This window comes from Anomaloglossus baeobatrachus, chromosome 2, assembly GCF_048569485.1.
Source record: "Anomaloglossus baeobatrachus isolate aAnoBae1 chromosome 2, aAnoBae1.hap1, whole genome shotgun sequence".
In the NCBI taxonomy this organism is placed as follows: Eukaryota; Metazoa; Chordata; class Amphibia; order Anura; family Aromobatidae; genus Anomaloglossus; species Anomaloglossus baeobatrachus.
The window spans coordinates 631980224-632007374 of record NC_134354.1 but is presented as its reverse complement, the minus strand read 5'-3'; the positions used below and the strand labels follow the sequence as shown (position 1 = coordinate 632007374).

General features: G+C 42.2%; 1 protein-coding gene across 1 annotated transcript in view; it reads left to right on the top strand.

Annotated features, from left to right (window-relative positions):
* HTR2A (5-hydroxytryptamine receptor 2A) overlaps window positions 1-25700 on the top strand; it is a 137085-nt gene extending 111385 nt beyond the window's left edge. The window contains exon 4 of the mRNA XM_075336892.1: window positions 22025-25700. Coding sequence (XP_075193007.1) covers window positions 22025-22806 — 782 coding nt within the window. The 3' untranslated portion in view covers window positions 22807-25700. The remainder of the gene's footprint in view (window positions 1-22024) is intronic.
* The last annotated feature ends 1451 nt before the right edge of the window (window positions 25701-27151 follow it).

The following is a 27151-nucleotide window of genomic DNA, read 5'->3' as shown; positions in this document are numbered from 1 at the left end:
ACGACTTGGCGACCACGATCTGGCAGATCCTTTAGTGGGTCTTGGGGTTGGTCAAGCTGCGGCACAGTTTAACTTGGTGTAGATAAAGCCGACTTCGGTCTTGCCACAATTTCCTGGCCTCTTCTGGAGCACCTGGTCCAAGGCGGGCATCAGCTCTGGCCAGCAGTACTTTGACTAACTTGATCGCAGGGTCCCGATCCTAGGCTTCTTGCCAGCCATAGTGTGGTAAACGGTGGCAGGTCATCTCCTGCTGGTGGGCACTGGATTTGGATCGTCCCTCAGGCGGATGGAACGCAGGTAGCGCGACTTCTTCCAGGTCATCTTCGTCTCTTCTATAATCGAACAATTCTGGATAGGGCATCTGCATTGGTATTCTTACGGCCAGCCCTGTATTTGATAACGAAATCATAATTGGCTAACCGTGCAACCCATCGTTGCTCCAAGGCTCCCAGCTTTGCTGTATCCAAGTGAGTCAATGGATTATTGTCTGTATACATCGTGAACTTGGCAGCAGCAAGGTAGTGTTTGAACCGTTCGGTTACAGCCCAGACAAGTGCCAGGAACTCTAACTTGAAGGAGCTATAATTTTCTAGATTTCTCTCTGTCGGTCTTAAGTTCCGGCTGGCATAAGCAATAACCTTTTCCTTGCCCTTCTACACCTGGGATAAAACAGCTCCTAATCCCACATTACTGGCATCTGTGTACAACACGAAGGGGAGGCTGTAATCGGGATAAGGAAAGATTTCGTCCCCGGTTAGGACAGACTTAATCCGCTTGAAAGATTCTTATTGTTCCGCGACCCACTTGAATGGAGGCCCCGCAGATTTACCGTGTACGGTCTGACCCATCAGAAGGTCCTGTAAGGGGGCTGCCATCTGGGTGTACCCCTTGATGAACCTCCGGTAGTATCCCATCAGGCCCAGGAACTGCTGCACCTCTCTGACAGTAGTGGGCCGTGGCCAGTTCTGGATGGCTGTGATCTTTTCGGGGTCCGGTGCCACACCTTCGGCACTCACTACATGCCCTAAGTATTGTACCTTTGGTTTCAACAAGTGGCACTTGGACGGCTTGAGCTTCGTTCCATACTTGGACAGAGCGCCGAACACCTCGGCCAGATGCTCCAAGTGTGCGTCGTAGGTTTTGGATTAAACAATGACATTGTCCAGATACAGCAAGATGGTTTCAAAGTTACAGTGGCCCAAGCAGCACTCCATCAACCTCTGAAACGTCCCCGGTGCATTGCACAGCCCGAATGTCATACTATTGAAATCACACAGGCCCATCGGGGTAGCGAACGCAGTCTTCTCCCGGTCCTCTTCGGCAACTGCCACCTGCCAGTACCCGCTGGTAAGATAAAGGGTAGAAAACTAAGTAGCAGACTTCAGGGCAGCTAATGATTCTTCAATGCGGGGCAGAGGGTAGGCCTCCTTATGGGTAATCTTGTTAATCTGGCGGTAATCTACGCACATCCTCATGGTCCCATCTTTCTTTTTCACCAATACCAATGGGGCGGCCCAGGGACTGCAGCTATCACGGATCATTCCTGCTTCTGAGCATATCTTTGGCACACTGGTAATGGGCAGGTGGTATGGGCCTATACCTCTCCTTGATAGATGGGTGAGTGCCAGTGGGTATGTGATGTTGTACCCCTTTAATCCGCCCAAAATCCAGTGGGTCCTTGCTAAAGACCTGCTCATACTCCCTGACCACCCTGTAGACCCCCTGTTTATGATGTGCAGGTGTAGAGTCGGTGCCCACATGTAGCTCCTGACACCACTTCTCTACCGGGCCCTGGGGATTAGCACTGGGGAGCTGATTCGGCTTGTCGTGAGACCCTGTTGCATGGATGTCGTCTGTATTTACCGCAAACAGCTTGGCTATGGTGGCATATCGGAGTAACGTAACTTCCTCCTCCCCACAGTTTAGCACTCGCACGGGCACTCTCCCCTTCTGGACATCGACTACCCCTCTGGCCGTGAACACAGTGGGCCAATGCTCTGAGTGTAGGGGCTCTACTACTGCCTGGTAATCCTGTCCCTGGGAGCCTATAGCTGCCCTGCACCATATCAACATTTTGCTTCATGGGAGCACTACCAGAGGGGCCATATCCATTACCCGTAAACCACCGCCTCCGGAGAGATTTACCTGTTGCCGCTGCAGGAGGGCTCGGATCTTGCGTTGAAGGACTCTCTCCCGCCCTGCTCCTGCAGTCTCAGACAGCTGTTGAAGCAAAAACAACACTTCTCCCATGCAATTCTCAATTACATTTGTTCCTAAAATGATCTTTGGGTTCCGATCACTAGGGTCATTTTGTACTACTATTAGGCCTTGTCTGACTAATTCTATGTGGCCCACCTTTATGGTCACCTCCTTCAACCCAATTTGAGTCACAGGTAACCTGTTGACAGCATAGATAGTCAAACTGTCGTCCGGTGGCATCAAATCCTCATCAAGCCAGAAATTCTTATATAGTACATAGAAGATAGTCGTTATCTGGGAGCCGGTATCGAGAAGTGCAGAGGTTGGAATCCCATCCAAGGTGATGGAAATGATGGGCCATCCCCCAACATACTGCTCTCTCCAGTCTGCTGGGACTTAGCAATTTATTTCTGGGGATTGGCCCTTGGCCCCAGGGGTGGCCCATTTAAAGGACAGCTTCTTGCGTAGTGGCCGGTCTTGTTGCATTTATAACAAACTGGTGGGCCATACCGGTCACTGCTCCATCCTCGGTACGCTGAGGTCCGCTTTCTCACCCAGGGGACGTCCTCTGGGAGGTCGGCCAATTGAATCTCCCTTGACAAGGTGGTCTTTGACTTTAACTGCATGGCTTCCAGAATCCGGGCGACATCTTTAGTTAGCTGCTGCACTTGGGTGCTCTGCTCCCGGTCGTTGTTGAAGGAGCTGGCTCAGGCAGGGCCAGGGCAGAGGGTTTCACTTGCGCCAGAGAGGCATCAGCTTGCCAAGCCGGGAGTGGGGAGTCAGGAGCCTCTGGGGGCTGCAGGGCTTTGATTGCCTGCTCCTTCAGAGTAGCAAAGTCCAAAGCAGGATGTTCCAGGGCCCACAGCAGGAGCTGCTTGCGGTCCTCTACTGACCCGAGGCCTTGCAGAAACTGCTCCACCAGTATCTTGTTCCCCTCCGGCTCTCCGATGTAGTTGGTCAGTCTCAAGGTCCGCAGCGCCATTTGTAATTTTAAGGCGTAATCTCGGATGCTGTCCTGGGGCCATTGCTTGCAGTTGTAAAACCTCATTCTCAGTTCCGCTTCCGTGCAGGTTTCAAATGCAGCTCCCAGTCTCCTGAAAATAGTGGCTACTGATGTCCAATCTGCCTCAGTCCACATCTCCACTTCCAGTTCGGCAGCACCAGTCAGCTGCCCGAGTACTACCGATGCCCTCTACCGCCCGTTCAAGGCATACATGTCAAGAACGTTACAGATTTTCCTCTTGAATCCTTGCAGCGCATCTGGTCGACCATCATACTGTGGGAGCCAGGCAGCGCCTTGTACATACAGCAATGTGATCGGCATTATGGGAACAATCGCCTCAGGTCCCAGGGCCACCGCCCCTGCGGCCGGAGCGGCGTCCGCTGCGCCATCGTTACTCTGGTCGGGAGGAGGCAGCGCCGCCACTCTTCCATCGTCTGGAGCCGACATCTCTGCGCGCCCCCTCGGTCTTTTCGCAGCACTCTTTCGCACGCTGTGGCCCTCTGGGAACTTCTGGTTCCGGCGTCACACGCAAGACGAAGGGTGGGGCTTAGGCTTTGCGCGCTTTCTCGGAGAAGACAGCGTTTTGGCGCAAAAAGATGGTGGACAATGGCGGAATTGGTGGGAAAAGGACTCTTGACTCTCGTTTTTTGGCTTTCAAGGTGCACGTCACCCAGGTAAGTGGGTACTTCTTGCAATCCTGTTTGTGACGCAAGGAAATCGAGGTGTGCCACCCCCGTGCCAGTAGCCGAGCCGCTGCTCGGATCCGGATCCGCAGTGGCCCGAGGGGTCTCCGGATCCGGGGGTAGCGCGGCCACTAGATTAAGGGGGGTAGTATGTACAGGGGGGTTAGAAGTTCATGACGCCACCCACGGTGCGTGGTAAGGTAGGGTACCACCGCTGCTGTTAAGGAGCGCCCGGTGGCAGTGGTAAGGCAGCAAGATGTTTAACCCCTCCGTGGGTAGGGGGTCTTTGCTCCGGGAGCCCGCTGATGGTGGTGAAGGGGTGCCATTGTGGAGGAAAGGGTTTCTGCGTACTCACTCAGTCCAAGAATACTGACACCGACAGCTTGTAAACCAGAATTCTGAGCACCTCTGCAGTAGGGAGGGAGTACGCATGGATCCATGCCTCTTGGTGTTGCTTGTAGACTGTGACCTTTTCCGTTGCACATTCTTCACTATTTGGACCCTGTAGTGTGGAACGTTTTTGGGTCCCACTCACCCGTATGGCTGACAGAGTGAGCTTGCTCTCAGGGTTCACGCTCTGGATTTTCTGGACTGTATTTGGGAAAGTCCTATCCCATCGGTGCGCTAGTACCCCGATTTTGGAGCAGGTGAGGGATGAATCCTGAAACTTCACCCCCGTCGGGTAAATTACCGTACCCTGTTGTGCCCTGGCCCCTGCCCGGAGATGGCTCAAGGCCGCTGGCAGCCCTTTTCGGCAGATTCGTGCCCCTTGACACCATTCCCTGCGACCGGGTTTCCAGCTCCCACCAGTCTCAGACCAACGTCTGCCACCTAGGATTCTACAAGGAACCCAGCTCCTGACCTCCTCACTCCTCTCCTTTCTCTCCACACTCTCTTTTTGACACGTCTCACTTACCCTCACCAACCCTCCAAGTGGGTGGCCCTATTCCCTTCTGGCCCCCCCATGGCGTGTCTGGTGGGTGTGGTGCAAAGTGTTCCTAGGATTTTGACTGGCTTGGCTCTTAGCAACACCAACAGACAGGGATCCGTAACCAAGGAGGATGTGGATACTGTGCAAAAGGGCAGATTGCACAATACCATATGACGACCTGATAGGCCAGGGAGTCACAGCAGCAGTGTCTGCAAGATTTTTATCTGAGTACATCTATAAAAAGGCTGCAAATCCCTCATCCCTTCTGTGTGTGTTAGGCCCCCTTTATACGTCAGTGATTCTGAAACGTATGTTGCTGTTTTTACATGTACCAGAATCATGGACATACGCAGACCCATTGAAATCAATAGGTCTGTGCACACATCAGTGATTTCTCACTGATTGTGTTTCCGTATGGCGTACACGCGTGTCCATGTGCTCCTCACGGAGACAAGTCTGTTTTTCTCTGACATCACTAATGTCACACGGGCCACACCGTAGTGTGATCTGTATAATACGTACCATAAAAAACATGTATCTTTGAAATAAAATTATTTTCTATACTCACCTATCTTGAGAGATGCTATCTCCAGCTGCTGCTGTCTCCTGCTTCCAGGCCGGCTAATTATGATGATGAATATTCACTGCACCGTGACCCGGAAGTAACAACAGCAGTGAGACAGCAGCAGCCGGACACATCAGCACCACGGACAGCAGAAGCGTGGACAGGTGAGTATAAGTGTCTGATCTCAGTGTGCTATCACAGTAGGCACACGGAGAACACAAATTGTGCCACAATCATGGCTCACGTGGAGGGCCATATGCATCTTTAACACGTCAGTGAAAAACGTGTGTGTTTTTCACTGACGAGTGAAATAGCCTTAGAGATAGCAGCAGAGAAGGGCAAGGGATGTGCACAGATCTCCACAGTATTGACAGGGAGGAAAGGATCTGTAGGAGAGCAAGAGGAAAAAAAGTCCATAAAAGAAGAAGAAATCACATGAAGACGAAATCAGAAGACAGAAGCAAGATAGAAGCTGTGATGATATTCTAGCTACTGAAAATCTCACCAGTACACATCTTACATTCAGCTTATATTACAGGTAAAAATATTCCAAGAAGACATCTAAAATTTGGATCGGTTTGCAAACTGCATCAGAAAATAAATGTGAGAATGAAGATTGTAAAAAGAAACTTACAGTAGTTTTATTAATTGTTAGTAAGCACTAGTATGTAAAAAGCAGTAGTATTGTAACTACATCGCGCAAATGGAGGAACTACACCGTGAAATGGAAATGTCTAAAGCTTGTACAGAGACACTGATATCTCTTCACAACCGGGCTTTGACTAGCAGACACAGATGTCACACTTTCAGCATTGATTGGATCTCACCTTCCACTGATCTAATGGTATAGTAAAGCCATAGGAGACTACAATACTGAAGCATCTTTATGCCAATGAGGCATCCTGCCCTAAAGCATTTATTGAACTCACAAGGTTACGATAAATAGATGCAGTAAAAAGCAGTTTCTAAATCTCAAGCCAGAGAATATGCATGTAGCACATTTGCCAAACTTGTGTTTTGCCTATTTAGCTTCATCCGGGGTTTGTCTACCAATGAGGCAGAGTAGGCAAAACCTGAGAGGCAAGTGTGCAACACACATACTCTCTAGATTGAACTTTAGACATGGATTTGTACTGCACTTATTCATTGGAATCTTGTGAGCTTAATAAATTCTTTGGGGCATTATGTTTTATTGGAATAGCGGTGCTTCACTATTGTAGTCTTTTTTTGTCTTTTCCCTGATCAGAGGAAGTTTAAATCCGACCACAGTTGAAGATCTGATGTCTGTGTCCACTACTCAAAGCCTGGTTATTGGAGATAGAATATCTGTCTCTCTATAAGCTTTTGACATCTCCAGCTAAGTTACTCCATCTATGCGGTGAATTGATAATATGACTGTTTCATTTTAGATGATGACTTATGACATTTTACACCTGCTTCATTATTCTAGTACCTTGTGACTGTTTGATTTTTACCGTTAAGGTATTTTATTTATTGAATTTTATATGTAAAATATTTTTTTTCACAGCAAAAGTACCCACAGCTCTTAAGGAGGACCTGTCACCCGGTAAAATATGGCTAGTTTTTGCTCTTCCTTTTTTTTTCGATGCCGCTCCCCGTATAGTGGATTTTTAAAATCTACCATACAGTTCCAGAGATGAAGCGATGCCTTTTTATTTAGTGCTAATTTTGTGTTATTTACAAGCGGGCATTGCTCCCAGAATCCTCTGGGGAGTGTCTTAATGCTTCTCTAACCTCTGAGCAATGCCCGCTTGATTAAGACTATAACAATTTGCACCAAATAAACATACCCATATCTTGTGAACCATATTTTAGATTTAAATAAAAAACATAACAAAACTGAGACAGCACAATGGGAATAAAATAAGACCAAACACTGGCCATGTTTTACCGGGTAATAGGTTCTCTTTAAGCTGCCTTTCTCTTTTGCAGGTTAGAAATTATCAGTGATTATGTAATAAATAAATGACGTGTTCTTGCATTGCATTGGGTGTAAGCCATTGAAACAATTTCTTTGTAGAACTTTTCTCTCTGGAAGATATTTTATTCTTCCATGGGAATCTGTGTGCAAGGAAAGCTACAGCATCTATCCTCATTATAATAAGGCCTTGTTCAGACATCTGTATTGCACATATGTGAAAAACACGGCTTGAAAAGGTACCCATTATAGTTTATGGGGCTGTTTTTCATGGACACTGTGGCCAGGCAAAAATCAGAGACCTTTTCATTTTTTTCACAGCAGCATGGAGGAAATGTACCAATACAAGTCTATGGGTCCATGAAAAACATGGACAGCACACGGATGACATCCAAGTTCCATCTGTGTACTATCCGTGTTTAATATTACAAAGGATAGAAGAGGCATTGCAATTTATTTTATTTTATCCATATATGAAAAACAAATCTTGCATGTATTCTATATTTGGTCAATTGCAAAAGTTAAAGTTTGTAATAATGATACCACCACTCTGTGGGTTGCAAATAAAGCTAGAAGAAATGGTTATATTTATTTATATACAGCATGTGAAGTAAATGTTTCCAATTTTCTAACTGAATTTATTTCTAAAACTACTATTGGCATGAATTTCTCACCAGATGTCAGTAACAACCCATCCAATCCATACTGGCAAATAAATCAAGCAATAGATGGGAAAGCTATTCTCTTTGCGGAGACTGAACACCATTCCAGCATGCCAGTGGTGATGAGACTGCTGAAATGGTGTGTCAGTCTCCTCAAGGAGAATAGCTTCCCCTTTAGACCCTGTCTTAGCCTCTCCTACAGCCAGATCAGATCTCATATTTTGCACTGATGAGAGACAACCATCCCAAAACACTGTCTTTAAATTGAGGTTCTGATCTGGCATATATCCTAAGTCATGTGACAAGGCTTGTTAAAGATTCACTTTTCACTTTTAAGATTGCTACCTCCAATAGGTGGCACTAGAAGAGTTCATCTACTTTCTCACTGAAGAGACAATTTGTATAATGAGAAATGACACAGGGAAAAAGTAATAATCATGCTATCTGAAATTAAACCTTGTGAGGTTAGAGATAAAAAGGGACAAACGCGGCGCCACTCTAAATGTAGTTATTCAAATCCATGTATATTGGTTATAACGTGCATTAAACGCACTCACCTTATTGCAAGTGGGATCAAACTCATAGATCCCTTTGGATCAACTTCCACAATCTCCGTCCTGATCTGCTGATCACCAGCATTTGATACACTGTGAACCACCTCCACCCAAGGATCACAGGAAACCAGTAAATTAAAGTGCTTGAAAATCCTTCAAATCCAAAAAGATGGCGCTGATCTCCAGATGTATTATAATAGAAGAAGATTTATTTGGCTATTAAAAAATATTACAATGCGTTTCGGCTAAAAAGCCTAAAAAAGATAGCCTTCTTCAGGTAAAATAACATGACAGATGCTCCTTCAGAGCTCGACTCTGAAACATTTTTCTAGGATGTTTCTTGTGTGGCACCTTGCTAATGAGTCACCTTTCTATAGGCCATCAGTTGGACCAGCAGATATTATTTTTCAGTGGCAGGATTGCTTTCTAATTGCTGATAGATTTTAGCTGGTGTCATGACTTTTCATGGCTTTTTGCACTTCTCTTTCTTCGTGTGTTCAATACTTTTTCCCTGTTTCATTTCTGATTACTATACATCACTAAATGTATGGTCATCTATGTTTTATTTCTTTTCCTGTGTGGATTGGATGGGTTGTTACTGACATCTGGTGAGACATTCATGTCAATAGCACCTTTAGAAATATATTTACTTAGAAAATTGCAAAAATAGGCAGGCAGCACTCCACAGATTTTTAAATCACAAGACCTTTATTGGTCACACAGGTGCATAGTGATGTTTCAGTTCACACTTGAATCTTGAAAGTGTGACAAGTTCAAGTGTGAACCGAAATGTCAATATGCACCTATGTGACCAATAAAGGTCAGGTAAATTAAAAATCTGTAGAGTGCTGCCTGCCTATTTTTGTCTTTTTTCATGGATGGTTATCTGAAGAAACCGTAAGGTGGGAATATTGCACCCCAACATTTTTTTTGTTTTTGTGCTGCGCCAAACTTTTTGTCTTTACATAGAAAATTGGTGATGTGTCTAATACTTCTATATGTATGTATTACATGTATAAAACAGTACACATAAAATACAATATATGTGCTTTTATTTGTACAAAATCAATCACTATTAACAGCTGTATGTGACATATTAACAATAAGCACATTATCATAGAAATATGACATTTACAAGAGAGGCTTAATATAGTGCATCCGAAATGTATACATTTTATTTTACATCCGTTCTTTTTAGGAAACTCCTGTTACATAATATTATGCCATGGAAGATGATAGTTCTTAAACAGGTTCTGTTATTCCCTGTTGCATTTTACAACATTTTGAAGGAGAAAATATTGCCATTCTAAGTATAACTCATGAAGCACTAATGCTGTACACTGCATGGGGCTTTCACATTGCGACTCACTTTGGATGACCTAAATCTTTTGCTTTCCGCAGCCCCGCTTCCCCACTTCGTGACTCATGCCTTAGCTTACTGTATTGCCGCATGAAAGAAAAACTGATAAAGATAGCAAAGAAGAAAAGATTGATTTGATAGAGATAAACAGAGTGAGAAATTTCTTTTGTGGATTATTTCGTGATGTTGAGCATGAAGATAACACTAAGGAATTCACATCTGACTGTAGAAAATTAAAGTTTAGCACATCCGATGTTGGCCAATAGACCATAAAGATCTAATAATAGAAGTTATAGTACCGGTTTAGTCTTGGTAACTATAAATTTATAGAAAGTGTATGTACAGAATTCCCCAATATCTACTTATTATCGGCAGGACTCTTTAAAGTGGTAGTCTGAAAGCAAATTTCATTTAAAGCCATATTTGATGTTTGCTGTTTTTTAATATACAGTTAGGTCCAGAAATATTTGGACAGTGACACAAGTTTTGTTATTTTAGCTGTTTACAAAAACATGTTCAGAAGTACAATTATATATATAATATGGGCTGAAAGTGCACACTCCCAGCTGCAATATGAGAGTTTTCACATCCAAATCGGAGAAAGGGTTTAGGAATCATAGCTCTGTAATGCATAGCCTCCTCTTTTTAAAGGGACCAAAAGTAATTGGACAAGGGACTCTAAGGGCTGCAATTAACTCTGAAGGCGTCTCCCTCGTTAACCTGTAATCAATGAAGTAGTTAAAAGGTCTGGGGTTGATTACAGGTGTGTGGTTTTGCATTTGGAAGCTGTTGCTGTGACCAGACAACATGCGGTCTAAGGAACTCTCAATTGAGGTGAAGCAGAACATCCTGAGGCTGAAAAAAAGAAAAAATCCATCAGAGAGATAGCAGACATGCTTGGAGTAGCAAAATCAACAGTCGGGTACATTCTGAGAAAAAAGGAATTGACTGGTGAGCTTGGGAACTCAAAAAGGCCTGGGCGTCCACGGATGACAACAGTGGTGGATGATCGCCGCATACTTTCTTTGGTGAAGAAGAACCCATTCACAACATCAACTGAAGTCCAGAACACTCTCAGTGAAGTAGGTGTATCTGTCTCTAAGTCAACAGTAAAGAGAAGACTCCATGAAAGTAAATACAAAGGGTTCACATCTAGATGCAAACCATTCATCAATTCCAAAAATAGACAGGCCATAGTTAAATTTGTTGAAAAACACCTCATGAAGCCAGCTCAGTTCTGGAAAAGTATTCTATGGACAGATGAGACAAAGATCAACCTGTACCAGAATGATGGGAAGAAAAAAGTTTGGAGAAGAAAGGGAACGGCACATGATCCAAGGCACACCACATCCTCTGTAAAACATGGTGGAGGCAACGTGATGGCATGGGCATGCATGGCTTTCAATGGCACTGGGTCACTTGTGTTTATTGATGACATAACAGCAGACAAGAGTAGCCGGATGAATTCTGAAGTGTACCGGGATATACTTTCAGCCCAGATTCAGCCAAATGCCGCAAAGTTGATCGGACGGCGCTTCATAGTACAGTTGGATAATGACCCCAAGCATACAGCCAAAGCTACCCAGGAGTTCATGAGTGCAAAAAAGTGGAACATTCTGCAATGGCCAAGTCAATCACCAGATCTTAACCCAATTGAGCATGCATTTCACTTGCTCAAATCCAGACTTAAGACGGAAAGACCCACAAACAAGCAAGACCTGAAGGCTGCGGCTGTAAAGGCCTGGCAAAGCATTAAGAAGGAGGAAACCCAGCGTTTGGTGATGTCCATGGGTTCCAGACTTAAGGCAGTGATTGCCTCCAAAGGATTCGCAACAAAATATTGAAAATAAAAACATTTTGTTTGGGTTTGGTTTATTTGTCCAATTACTTTTGAGCTCCTAAAATGTGGAGTGTTTGTAAAGAAATGTGTACAATTCCTACAATTTCTATCAGATATTTTTGTTCAAACCTTCAAATTAAACGTTACAATCTGCACTTGAATTCTGTTGTAGAGGTTTCATTTCAAATCCAATGTGGTGGCATGCAGAGCCCAACTCGCGAAATTTGTGTCACTGTCCAAATATTTCTGGACCTAACTGTACTTGTATTAAAAATTCCCTACCAATCCCTAACTACACCATCTAATTACTGTGAGCAAAATACTCTACTTCTATGACCTTGGAATTCCAAATTAATAAGATTTGCTTTACAAGCGCTTAGAGAAATCAATGCAGCACAGCCAAATCTGGCGTACTGAAGGTTTCTGTTTTATTACATGTGACCAGCTTATATAGTCCATCACACAAAGAAATTATCATGCACCAATTAGAGCCGCAGGGGTGTTAGCAGAAATGTGAAACTTCCCTGCCCATCAGTGTAAGCTGAACGCTATGACATTATTCAGTTATAAGACAAGACGGTTTCTATAGAATACAAAATGGATTGTATTCTGTCAAAATCCCCCCTTTTGTGACTAATTATGGCCATATCAGGAGGTATATAGGAGCGCGCTACTCATGTCCTCGGGACTTTCCTACCTGCTTCTCCACAGTTCCCTACCTAGATACCCATAATTATATCACAACACTAAAGGATCTCTTCTTGTCTTCTTTCTGTATCCTACGACCAGAAGTTCTTTGACAGGATTTCCCTTACATGTGGACCTGATTACATTTTTTTATTACACAGATTAGCACTTTTACAGCTACATGTACCAACACAAGACAATACCAGTTACATATAGTTGTGTGTTATCCATGAAAATCGCCCACTTAAACCCTTAAACTAATTGTTTAGTTAGGGACGGAGTATATTTCTCCCACCATGAGTCCTTGTTTGCATCGTGTTTCTGTAACCATTGTTCACTTATTTTGGCTATTTCCCATATATCAGCCCCAATCTGAAGATATCTCATAATGTCCTATGTGAGATAGTCCAGCCCTATAGTGTGTTGAGACAATCATTCTGCTGGCACGTTGACTATTCACAATGACTGCTGTATATTCAGATTCCCTCAAGCTTCATCAAAGTTTCTGTGGTTGGGAGAAGTTGGATCGGCCCATCTAGTTTTGACTCATGGCTCTTTCTCGCTTGTCTTTTTAGGATCAATGAGTCTCCTGGCTTGAGACCATGTGCCAGTGGCTCTGATTTAGGATCTAGAATTGGAGAATACACCTGTTTATCACACTATTTAGTCAATCATATAAAAATTGTACATCCCTGGTCACTATATCCTGCTGAATCTGAAGTATCTGTGGGAAATATAATCATGTTCTAGGTGCTAAACCAAAAAATATCTTATATAGACACCTGTTTATTAAGAAAAGAAAACAAAACATGCATTTGGTCCACGACTTGCTAGCTTTTCACCTTTACCTCCTGTATTTTTGACTTGACTGTCTCATTCAACCTTTCCACCTTCTCACTGCTCTGTGGAGTTTGAGGAGTGTGGAAAGCTGCTACTTCCCAGTTACTGCAAGATCTCTCTAATCACCTTCCTATAAAATCTGCATTTTTTCCACTTCTGGAAACCCATTTTCTACTTACCACCTCTGTCGAGTGCTTTTCAGCAATAACATCCTTTTCTGCCCTGGATGTGCCTCAGACCAAACCTGGAAAGAAATTTACACAACACACACAAACTTGCATAGATCTACTCATGATATACATCTATAATCCATCTGCAGCCTCTGAAACGGGTAGAGAGGATGCGGGGTGTGTTTTTACAGACTCTTTACAGTTTTTCTTACATTGTTTTAGGCACACGTCTTACAAGTCTGGGTGAGTCTGCCATACCTTGTCTACCAAAGCACACACTCATAACTGTCTTTCACAGATGTGTTAGTCCATGGGTTACCTGGGCCATCAATGAGAAGAGAACTCACGCAGAGAAAGCTTACCGCCCTTTATCCACAGACCTTCCTCAGTCAGCTGGCTCCCTTTGTCTCACACACCATTCCCTGTTGAATTGCTTGTTCCTGTAGGGATTTAATAACATGAGGAGTGGCAGGTGTCACAGACGTGACAGTTGCCACTGAGGTGTCAGTCCGTATTGGTGAAAGACTCTCAACTCCAGGCCCGTTCACTGCTTCTTTGTCGGCTGCACCTGTGTGAGCATCTCCTCTGGCTCTATCACTGTTAGCTCAGGTCTAAACTTTATCTTCCTATATATACTATACCTGGATCATTTGATAACAGGAGAGCCTCCATCCAGACTCACACGCACTCTACAGTCTTTATAGGTTTCTCATTTGACATTTGGAAAGATCTACAACCTACATACATATTTGACCATCTTACCCATTTCCGCTCTACCCATCCAGAGAGGGAATCGTCATTACTGCCTCCTGTACCAATAGGAGGGGAGGGAGTGGTTCAGCTTTTTAATATCTCACGTGGTGTAAAGCGTAGCATATCCAGTATAAAATCGACCAACATTTTGTTCCATTTATGAAAACAAAAACTAAAACTATGCATTAGATCATGCTTATTACTTTAGCTTTGACCATGATACAGTTAGTAGTCATCGATACTTTACATGGAAATACTCAATAAATAATTAACATATAGGACACGATTTTCCGGTTTCAGTTAGCAGACATATTTCATAGTAATCCAGTACCTGTTGTGTGGGAAAGACCAGTTTCAGGGTCTCTCTAGTATGTGTGTTTGCTACTCCCTCTACTGCTGGAGAATATAATAGGTGACCTTCTTCCCCCTTTTGAATTCAGTATCCTCTTGATAACTGAATTCAAAACTGTGTATCTGTTAAGTCCCACAATTATGACATGAGAAAAGGCACATTGCATCTAAATTAACATTTAGACAATCTACATATATATATCCATCCCCGACAACCCCCTGTTATGAAAAGCAATGAGATGGCATAGTTTATTTTGTCTTACTACATTGTTGGCTGGTTTTTGCAAACCAGTTCTCTCCCCCCTTTTTTGTGTACAAATCTAGCACAGTTCACAATTTATCACTGCTTCATTTTATGACAAAATTCTCAGACACTTTTAATCCATGTTCAAACTTCTTCAAGCAGGGACCATGGACTTTGTATTTTGAAGATAGACAAGACTGATGCACTCCCCAAATAACACCTACAACTATATGCAAAACACAAAATCACCAAAAGTATATAAACTGTCCAAATGACAATCAATATAAAATCTAAAGTATTAACCATAACAATTTAACAAATTCTACGCTGTGTGGCCTCTGTAGGCTGCTATTCTGTAAAAGCTGAATAGGACAGCAGGCAATAAATTACATACTATAAAACTAAATACCAACTTCTGGATATAACGAAGTCCATTTATATATATAAATTCTTTTTCAGAAATTATATCTCTGCAACAATTTCATTGCCAGGGAATTTTGGGACCTTGTGATAGATAACACATTCTGTATATACTGTACACTAATATCCGTGAAAGGAAAACCAAAACAAAATATTAATAAGATACTGGCAGTCTGTATGCAGAGGCACAAAATAAAAATATATTGTCCAAGTACATCACCATAAAAATAGAACAACAACAAAAAAAAAGCCAACTATAATTCGCATATCTCAAGGAATCTAATTTTCCCTGCAAAGTTAGTTTAATCATTTAGTTATGAGCAGGAAAATAAACAAACTATTACTAATTTCATTTCTCAAGTCCTTTATTCTAAAAGCTAAACAAAGTGCTCACTTCACCAGTTGGGAGATGCCACATTCCACTCCTTATCTTAGTGCAGAAGCGGGATGCTAACTAGAAGTTAGAATGAAGGGAAAAAAAATCATTTTCCTTTGTTTTAAAGTTTGGAGAGAAATGAAAAAAAAAAAAAATACTCCTTGTCCCTCCTCCCTTTATGAGCAGAGCAAAAAAAATAAAAAACAAAACTTATCTGTTTTAAGTTTGAAGTAGATTCTGCTACTCCAGCCAAGTAACAAAGGCTATCTTTTTTATGCTTTGCACAACACATCTCTTTGGATCTATTTACTTATTTTACTAATGGATATCATACCTTCTAACATCATTGGGTTAAGTCTTTTAAGATTTTTGGATTGGCTAACACGGTACAAAGATATATATTTACCCGCCTCTATTCTTTTTAAGATATAATGCTGATAGACTTTTAAAATACCAATTGTTTTATATGGGCAGCTACATCTTTTTATTTTGTATTTACCAATTTTTCAAGGTTTTCACTTATTTATATCTGGTTTGCATTTATATTATGGCTGATTAAGCAAATATACTATTTTATACTATTTAAATGTTTAAGCTGTTTATGCAAGAAAACGCCTCCCCCCCTCCCCCTCAAAAAAAAGAAAAAAAGTTCCCTTCAGGGATTCAAAATAACAAAGAAATGTTGTACTTGCAAACTTTCTATATTCTCACCAGGCTAAAAGAATACCAAAAAGCTCCCAATTATCAAAAAGTCCTTTAAGATAGGAAACCCAGCATAATTACATGTTCATTCAATACTCAACTCAGTCAGGTTTATTTTTTTGGGGGGTTTGTTGTGTGTTTTTTTCTGCAGCTACTCAGCGACTGCCTAGCCCTCCCCCTTTCCAGATGTGGGGGCAGTGCTGCCTGCCTGTACCTGCTCCAGCTTTTCTCTTTGTTAGAATGATCCCTGTTAAGAGCATTATTGAAACTGAACTGAGGATTGATCATTCCACAATCTCATCAGAGATTCTATATGATACACTCTGCACACGTTCATTGTACTGGTCCATTTATCAAAACAATTATGCAATATATACTTTCTTCAATTCTTTTAGGATGTTTTTGCCAACAAACCTTTTTAAACAGCAGTCCAACCTATAGCCAATCTGTAACTCCCTGTACAGATCACCCATCTTCTGTCTATTTTAACAGGTACACCAAAAAGATTCAGAGAAACCAGTGGGGATGCGTACCTTTCGCTATGACCCTTCTCCCTCTGTTCTTTTTCCATGCCTGACCATTTTGTCAGATGAAATCCATCAAATTTCACGTCCGAAATTTGGAACCACATATGGGTTTCCTTTCCGCTATAGCATGCTGCTCTCGGCATTCATCAACATCAATACAATCCACCAATGTTACAATCCAACCCCACAGACCAATGACCACCAGTACAATGCTAAATCCACACTTACACACTGATCACATCCCATGCACACAGTTCACAAAGGCATAGGTATCCGCCTGTGTTCTTGGACCAGACTATTTAATACAAAATAACTCACCCGGAAATGAAAAATTGATCAAACTCTCTGGAAAGTAAGGCAAGCGTAAGAATTACATTTTTCTTACCTTATGCTACAGCTTTTAGCATTACTTTCCTCAGAGGATCAATTGTCACTCAAGATCCGAATAATGTGGTCTGGGTCCCTGTTCGTGACGCCATGTTGTGAGCGAAATACTCTACTTCTATGCCCTTGGCACTCCAAATAAGTAAGATTTGTTTTACAAGCGCTTGGAGAGATCAACGCAGCACAGCCAAGTGTGCTGTACTGAAGGTTTCCTGTTTTATTACATCATGTGACTAGCTTATATAGTGTGTCCACCCATATCCTGTCCACCGCCATTAACCTGAGAACGGCAGCAGCTATAGGCATAGAAGTGGTGTCTAGGTATAGTAAAGTAGCCATGCGCTATGCAATGAAATCACCTATTGCCCCACCTGGTGGAAAACAACGGAGTTAGCATGTTTATCTTGAAAACAAAACTAGATAGAGAAAAAAAATGAATTAAAAAATTGTAGGGCATCATCAATTCAATGCGAATCGACACCTTGCATACAGAAATGCTATGATATGAAACCCATGATCCCCCCCCAAAACATTGAATGCTGGTCACGCAAATGGCGCTCATTTAACTTTGATGCTCAAAATGGCCACCGTCAACTGCAATGCAAATCTGGATTCTGGATAGCATACTGTATCTTGCTGCACGTTGTGCAATATGGTGGGCGACACGTTTGCAAAAGCATCTGTGATACATCATCGTAGGTCCTGCAATGTTGGTGGAGGGGGTCGCATACACCTGCTGTTTGATGTGACCTCTCAGAAAGAAGTCCAATGGGGTCAGGTCAGGTGAGTGTGGAGACCACTCCACGCAGCCACCATACCCAATGACTTAGAGGAAGGTCTCCATGAGGTATCGCTTCACTTCAGCCTTGTGAGTTTTACATGTTCTAATCATAGCATTTCTGTATGCAAGGTGTCAATTCGTATTGAATTGATTATGCCCTTCAACTTTGTAATTCACTTTTTTCTCTATCTCGTTCCGTTTTCAAAACAAAAATGCTAACTCCGTTGTTTTCCACCAGGTGGCGCAATAGCACTAGGTGGTTTAATTGCATAGCGCATGGCTTCTATACTATACCTAGACACCACTTCTATGCCTATAGCTGCCACTGTTCTCAAGTTAATGGCAGTGGACAGGATATGGGTGGACACACTGTATAGTCCATCACGCAAAGAAATTACCATGCACCAATAAGAGCCGCAGGGGTGTGTGCAAAAATGTGAAACTTCCCTGCCCATCAGTGTAAGCTGAACCCTGATAAGTGGGACCAACGGAGCTTTTAAGATATGTTTTAGACATGACATTGCTCCCTATGCTACTGGGGTGGCCATTTCGGACACAGGAGGAAAGGAATGCCAGTCTCAGCGGTGGAGTAACCTGGAGGAATCTACAAAAGAGAATGAGGGCTTAAAACATAGAATTAATTTTAGAATTCATACTTGTATATAATTTAATAAAAATTCTATACATGTATGCATTCTAAAAATAATAATTATATTATAATATAAATTATATACAGTACAGACCAAAAGTTTGGACACACCTTCTCATTCAAAGAGTTTTCTTTATTTTCAGGACTCTGAAAATTGTAGATTCACATTGAAGGCATCAAATCTGTGAATTAAAACATGTGAAATGAAATACTTAAAAAAAAGTGTGAAACAACTAAAAATATGTCTTATATTCTAGATTCTTCAAAGTAGCCACCTTTTGCTTTCATTACTACTTTGTACACTCTTGGCATTCTGTTGATGAGCTTCAAGAGGTAGTCACCGGAAATGGTTTTCCAACAGTCTTGAAGGAGTTCCCAGAGATGCTTAGCACTTGTTGGCCGTTTTGCCTTCACTCTGTGGATCAGATCACCCCAAACCATCTCGATTGGGTTCAGGTCTGATGACTATGGAGACCAGGTCATCTGGCGTAGCACCTCATCACTCTCCTTCTTAGTCAAATAGCCCTTACATAGCCTGGAGGTGTGTTTGGGGTCATTGTCCTGTTGAAAAATAAATGATGGTCCAACTAAACGCAAACCGGATGGAATAGCATGCCGCTGCAAGATGCTGTGGTAGCCATGCTGGTTCTGTATGCCTTCTATTTTTAATAAATCCCCAACAGTGTCACCAGCAAAGCACCCCCACACCATCACACCTCCTCTTCCATGCTTCACGGTGTGAACAAGCCATGTAGAGTCCATCAGTTCACCTTTTCTACAAAGACAGTGGTGGTTGGATCCAAAGATCTCAAATTTGGACTCATCAGACCAAAGCACAGATTTCCACTGGTCTAATGTCCATTCCTTGTGTCCTTTAGCCCAAACAAGTCTCTTCTGCTTGTTGCCTGTCCTTAGCAGTGGTTTCCTAGCAGCTATTTTACCATGAAGGCCTGCTGCACAAAGTCTCCTCTTAACACTTGTTCTAAAGATTAGAAGGTGTGTCCTAACTTTTGGTCTGTACTGTACATGTATGAATTTTAAAAATAATGCTATATTTTAAGCCCTCATTCTCTTTTGTAGATTTTTATTTTGATGATAACTTTGTGTGATCATGATTTCTGTATTATGAAGTAAATAAGATTGGATATATTCATATGATAATTAATTATATGTTCTTTTGTTACAATTTAGCTCGGAAGGTCACACCTATATGTTTATGTATGTTCTTTTTTTGTATTTCTTCTATTTTAGTGTCTGATAAAAACCCCAATATAGAGGTAAAAACGTTATAATTGTTCTGGACTGCCTGTATAATAAATTCCTTACATTAAGTTCTGAGTGCCAAGTTCCTCAATTACACTCATGACTAGTCACTGTTGCCTCTCTGCCTAGATAATAATTAGAGGGAAGCAGTGACCCTCTACCCTAGCATTGAAATTGACTATGCATTTGTCATGTCTGATCATCATAGCTGGTGCTGTCCATTTGCCTCCAGGCTACTACACCGGTGAGATGGGCATTCCTTGTCTCCTGTGTCGAAATGGCCAACCGAGTGGCATAGGGAGCAATGTCATGTCTAAAGCATGTCTTAACAGCGCAGTGGTTGCCACTTACCGCTGCCAGTCTCGGAGATGGCAGCAATGTATAGGGGACCAGGTAGTGTGACTATACCTCCATTGTGCTATTTTGGAGGGTTTATTTTACCCTTATACAGTTAGGTCCAGAAATATTTGGACAGTGACACAATTTTCGCGAGTTGGGCTCTGCATGCCACCACATTGGATTTGAAATTAAACCTCTACAACAGAATTCAAGTGCAGATTGTAACGTTTAATTTGAAGGTTTGAACAAAAATATCTGATAGAAATTGTAGGAATTGTACACATTTCTTTACAAACACTCCACATTTTAGGAGGTCAAAAGTAATTGGACAAATAAACCAAACCCAAACAAAATATTTTTATTTTCAATATTTTGTTGCGAATCCTTTGGAGGCAATCACTGCCTTAAGTCTGGAACCCATGGACATCACCAAACGCTGGGTTTCCTCCTTCTTAATGCTTTGCCAGGCCTTTACAGCTGCAGCCTTCAGGTCTTGCTTGTTTGTGGGTCTTTCCGTCTTAAGTCTGGATTTGAGCAAGTGAAATGCATGCTCAATTGGGTTAAGATCTGGTGATTGACTTGGCCATTGCAGAATGTTCCACTTTTTTGCACTCATGAACTCCTGGGTAGCTTTGGCTGTATGCTTGGGGTCATTGTCCATCTGTACTATGAAGCGCCATCCGATCAACTTTGCGGCATTTGGCTGAATCTGGGCTGAAAGTATATCCCGGTACACTTCAGAATTCATCCGGCTACTCTTGTCTGCTGTTATGTCATCAATAAACACAAGTGACCCAGTGCCATTGAAAGCCATGCCCATGCCATCACGTTGCCTCCACCATGTTTTACAGAGGATGTGGTGTGCCTTGGATCATGTGCCGTTCCCTTTCTTCTCCAAACCTTTTTATTCCCATCATTCTGGTACAGGTTGATCTTTGTCTCATCTGTCCATAGAATACTTTTCCAGAACTGAGCTGGCTTCATGAGGTGTTTTTCAGCAAATTTAACTCTGGCCTGTCTATTTTTGGAATTGATGAATGGTTTGCATCTAGATGTGAACCCTTTGTATTTACTTTCATGGAGTCTTCTCTTTACTGTTGACTTAGAGACAGATACACCTACTTCACTGAGAGTGTTCTGGACTTCAGTTGATGTTGTGAACGGGTTCTTCTTCACCAAAGAAAGTATGCGGCGATCATCCACCACTGTTGTCATCCGTGGATGCCCAGGCCTTTTTGAGTTCCCAAGCTCACCAGTCAATTCCTTTTTTCTCAGAATGTACCCGACTGTTGATTTTGCTACTCCAAGCATGTCTGCTATCTCTCTGATGGATTTTTTTCAGCCTCAGGATGTTCTGCTTCACCTCAATTGAGAGTTCCTTAGACCGCATGTTGTCTGGTCACAGCAACAGCTTCCAAATGCAAAACCACACACCTGTAATCAACCCCAGACCTTTTAACTACTTCATTGATTACAGGTTAACGAGGGAGACGCCTTCAGAGTTAATTGTAGCCCTTAGAGTCCCTTGTCCAATTACTTTTGGTCCCTTGAAAAAGAGGAGGCTATGCATTACAGAGCTATGATTCCTAAACCCTTTCTCCGATTTGGATGTGAAAACTCTCATATTGCAGCTGGGAGTGTGCAATTTCAGCCCATATTATATATATAATTGTATTTCTGAACATGTTTTTGTAAACAGCTAAAATAACAAAACTTGTGTCACTGTCCAAATATTTCTGGACCTAACTGTATGCAGCCTCCAGCCCTTTCAGTATTTAATACTTTTCTTGTGTTTTCTTCAGGTATCTCCATGCCAGTGCCTGTGTTCGGACTCCAGGACGACAGCAAAGTATTCAACCAAGAAAACTGTTCATTATCAGACGAGCATTTCATCATTGTTGGTTCCTTTGTCGCTTTTTTCATTCCTCTAATCATAATGGTGGTCACATATTTTTTAACCATAAAATCACTCCAGAAAGAAGCTGACCTGTGTTTTAATAACCTGGGGGCAAAGAGCAAGCTCGCTTTATTCAGTTTCCTCCCGCAAACATCTATTTCATCTGAAAAACTATTCCAGCGTTCATTGCAAAAAGAATTTGCTCCATATGGAAGAAAAACTATGCAGTCCATCAGCAATGAGCAGAAAGCCTCCAAGGTCTTGGGGATTGTGTTTTTCCTCTTTGTGATTATGTGGTGTCCATTTTTCATCACAAATGTGATGGCTGTGTTCTGCAAAGAATTATGCAACGAGCATATTATGGGAGAATTGCTGAAAGTATTTGTATGGATTGGTTACCTATCATCAGCAGTAAATCCTCTGGTATATACACTATTCAACCAAACCTACCGCTCTGCATTCTCGCGCTATATTCAGTGTCGGTACAGGGAAGAAAAGAAGCCTTTACAATTAATATTAGTCAATACCATTCCAGCGCTGGCATACAACTCAAGCCAACTGCAGCTGGCACAAATGAAAAACCTGAAGAAGGAAAGCAAAACCAAAACAAACGACTATTCTTTGGTGACTATAGGATTGCCCCCATTAGATAAATCGTCTGTTAATGAAAATGTTAGCTGTCTGTGAATGTGGTCATGTTCTAAAAGTCAACGTGTTGTATAACTGACTGATAGCGATAAAAGAGTCAACTATGGAAATCAAAAACCTACGTCAAGATGTCGTAATGGAAACCAGGGTGGGATTTTCTATCCGGACGATATAGAAATATCCCTTAAACAAATATTTATTTTTCAATGTCTGTAAAAAAAAATGGAAATAAAAGAATAATAGGTAATGATTTTACATGAGGCATTCTTCATCCATCTTACTGTACCTCAAGCCATTTCAGATGTAACTGTTCCCAATTCTAACAACGGTTATTGTCTCTACAGGATTCTAACAATTTAATCCACATAACTTTATTTGCTTTTACTTTATTGTACCTATTTTGAGCTATTCCTTGTCTTTTATACATATAATTTTGAAACACCTCCTGTTTAGTGAGCGCTCTAATAACAGACATGTGAGTTAAAGGGGTCGTCCACCATTGCGGACAGGTTATTTTAAATTTAAATACATTTATTTGGGGTTTAATCATTTTTGCAAATGGGTTTCACTAAAAATTTTGCTCCATTTGGCTTTTATAGGATATTTGTGTCCCTGCCCATTCTACTTTGATGTGGTCTCTCGTTATAAATCAGTTGAGAGGAGCTCAGAAAAAGAAACATAAGAGTTACAAACTCCCTCTAAAAACATCATAGCTGCCTGATTGACTCAGTTAATTCATTCTGCCAACAGCAATAGTAAGGCGGGCTTTGTACACTACGACATCGCAGGTGCGATGTCGGTGGGGTCAAATCGAAAGTGACGCACATCCGGCGTCGCAGTCGATATCGTAGTGTGCAAATCCTTTTTGATACGATTAACGAGCGCAAAAGCGTCGTTATCGTATCATCGGTGTAGGGTCCGACATTTCCATAATGCCGGTGCAGCGACAGGTGCGATGTTGTTCCTCGTTCCTGCGGCAGCACACATCGCTGTGTATGAAGCCGCAGGAGCGAGGAACATCAGCTTACCTGCGTCCCGGCTGCAATGCGGAAGGACGGAGGTGGGTGGGATGTTTATGTCCTGCTCATCTCCGCCCCTCCGCTGCTATTGGCCGCCTGCCGTGTGATGTCACTGTGACGCCGCACGACCCGCCCCCTTAGGAAGGAGGCGGGTCGCCGGCCAGAACGACGTCGCAGGGCAGGTGAGTGCATGTGAAGCTGCCGTAGCGACAATGTTCGCTACGGCAGCGATCACAAGATATCGCACCTGCGACGGGGGCGGGGACTATCACTGCAGCATCAGTAACACATTGTTACCGATGTCGCAGCATGCAAAGTGCCCCTAAGTGCAACACAGAGGTTATAGAAGGAGAACAATGCAAAATTGCTACCAATAAGCTTTTAAGTAAGGAAATTAAAGAGATCCATCCATCAGGATTTTCATATATAAAGTAAAGCCAGTGCTATACGGGCACTATGATACTGAATCTAAGCATACCTTTTGTTCAGCGATTGGATGTTTTATTTCAGAAATATATGTATGTAAAGTTACAGAAATATGTGGGTTGGGTTTTGGTATCTATTCCTGCTCCTGTCTGCCTCCCTGGCCTTGGTAGATGCTAGACTGTATGGGCTGCATTTCGACAACGCCCCTATCACATGACAGAAATGACTCATACCTGGAAGAAGCCCATATAGTTACGAATAATCCAAATACGAATAGTTACTTTACGCCCATCACTATTCATGACCCCTTTTACAAGGAAATATCTAACTGGCACATTATCATCTGATCTCCAACAATGTGCTTTCTGTTAGTAGGAATTTATATAAATTTTGATGTGATCGGAGAAGAATATATAATGCAAGTCAAAATTGGTACACGGTAAATAGAGAGACAGTTACTGTATGTTATGTAATGTATACATCACAACCATCTAAAACTATCAAAATTCCAATCAAAACCTAAAAATAAATGCAGTAAAGCCTAATATTGAATATTCCACCTTTCTGGCATTACTGTGTTGAGTGTGTTTCATAGGGTCACCTCAACCCCCACATGTAATAGCCACCAGCAGTTGCCACTGGTCATTAGTGATGTTAAAGAGGTTTCCCAGATTAAAAGGATTCTCTACTTTGGACAATCACTACTTGCGAGAAGGATCCTTTGACAATAAATTGCTCACACAGTTTCCCCATGTTGTAGGGAAATCTGGCAGAAAATGTCCATATTCTCTGCAGCACCTCCACAGGAGAAATAAAGAATTGCACAAATTCAATTCAAATTAATGAGCTGTCTACATAAATTAGGACAGGACATGTCCTCCAGACCAAGAAATGGTATTTGTAACTGTGGTCTCCTCTGGCCCAGAGACAAGGAACCCCCCAGGACTTTTACATGAAAACATCTGTAAGGGTTACCCAAAAATGAATCCAACCCTTCAGTCATGTCATGTCACTCATAAATCCGCCATGGCTTTTCAGTAAGACTGAGATTACATTTTGTCTCTGTAGAGATTCTCAGAGAAAACGATGTTCACTTCTTCTAAACTCGTGCTCAGCACTTTGGCAGGCTATTTAATTGATGCAATTATTTCCACCAATTTATCTTGAAGGCTGAGATCTTCAAAGGGTTCTGATCTTCAAGTAACATTCATATATTTCCAACAGGGATTAGTTTATTTAAAGTCATATCTCCCCTTTGGATTCAATTTTACAGTTTATATATGAATAGAAAGTTTATTGCTCTACAAGTCCTACACCTTAACGCGCAGAGCAGCATTCACAATTCTGTTGGTTGCCATTGACAGACAAATTTCTTACATCTTATCCGAGTTGCTATAATCTAGTACGTACAGTTAGGTCCAGAAATATTTGGACAGTGACACAATTTTCGCGAGTTGGGCTCTGCATGCCACCACATTGGATTTGAAATGAAACCTCTACAACAGAATTCAAGTGCAGATTGTAACGTTTAATTTGAAGGTTTGAACAAAAATATCTGATAGAAATTGTAGGAATTGTACACATTTCTTTACAAACACTCCACATTTTAGGAGCTCAAAAGTAATTGGACAAATAAACCAAACCCAAACAAAATATTTTTATTTTCAATATTTTGTTGCGAATCCTTTGGAGGCAATCACTGCCTTAAGTCTGGAACCCATGGACATCACCAAACGCTGGGTTTCCTCCGTCTTAATGCTTTGCCAGGCCTTTACAGCCGCAGCCTTCAGGTCTTGCTTGTTTGTGGGTCTTTCCGTCTTAAGTCTGGATTTGAGCAAGTGAAATGCATGCTCAATTGGGTTAAGATCTGGTGATTGACTTGGCCATTGCAGAATGTTCCACTTTTTTGCACTCATGAACTCCTGGGTAGCTTTGGCTGTATGCTTGGGGTCATTGTCCATCTGTACTATGAAGCGCCGTCCGATCAACTTTGCGGCATTTGGCTGAATCTGGGCTGAAAGTATATCCCGGTACACTTCAGAATTCATCCGGCTACTCATGTCTGCTGTTATGTCATCAATAAACACAAGTGACCCAGTGCCATTGAAAGCCATGCATGCCCATGCCCTCACGTTGCCTCCACCATGTTTTACAGAGGATGTGGTGTGCCTTGGATCATATGCCGTTCCCTTTCTTCTCCAAACTTTTTTCTTCCCATCATTCTGGTACAGGTTGATCTTTGTCTCACCTGTCCATAGAATACTTTTCCAGAACTGAGCTGGCTTCATGAGGTGTTTTTCAGCAAATTTAACTCTGGCCTGTCTATTTTTGGAATTGATGAATGGTTTGCATCTAGATGTGAACCCTTTGTATTTACTTTCATGGAGTCTTCTCTTTACTGTTGACTTAGAGACAGATACACCTACTTCACTGAGAGTGTTCTGGACTTCAGTTGATGTTGTGAACGGGTTCTTCTTCACCAAAGAAAGTATGCGGCGATCCTCCACCACTGTTGTCATCCATGGACGCCCAGGCCTTTTTGAGTTCCCAAGCTCACCAGTCAATTCCTTTTTTCTCAGAATGTACCCGACTGTTGATTTTGCTACTCCAAGCATGTCTGCTATCTCTCTGATGGATTTTTTCTTTTTTTTCAGCCTCAGGATGTTCTGCTTCACCTCAATTGAGAGTTCCTTAGACCGCATGTTGTCTGGTCACAGCAACAGCTTCCAAATGCAAAACCACACACCTGTAATCAACCCCAGACCTTTTAACTACTTCATTGATTACAGGTTAACGAGGGAGACGCCTTCAGAGTTAATTGCAGCCCTTAGAGTCCCTTGTCCAATTACTTTTGGTCCCTTGAAAAAGAGGAGGCTATGCATTACAGAGCTATGATTCCTAAACCCTTTCTCCGATTTGGATGTGAAAACTCTCATATT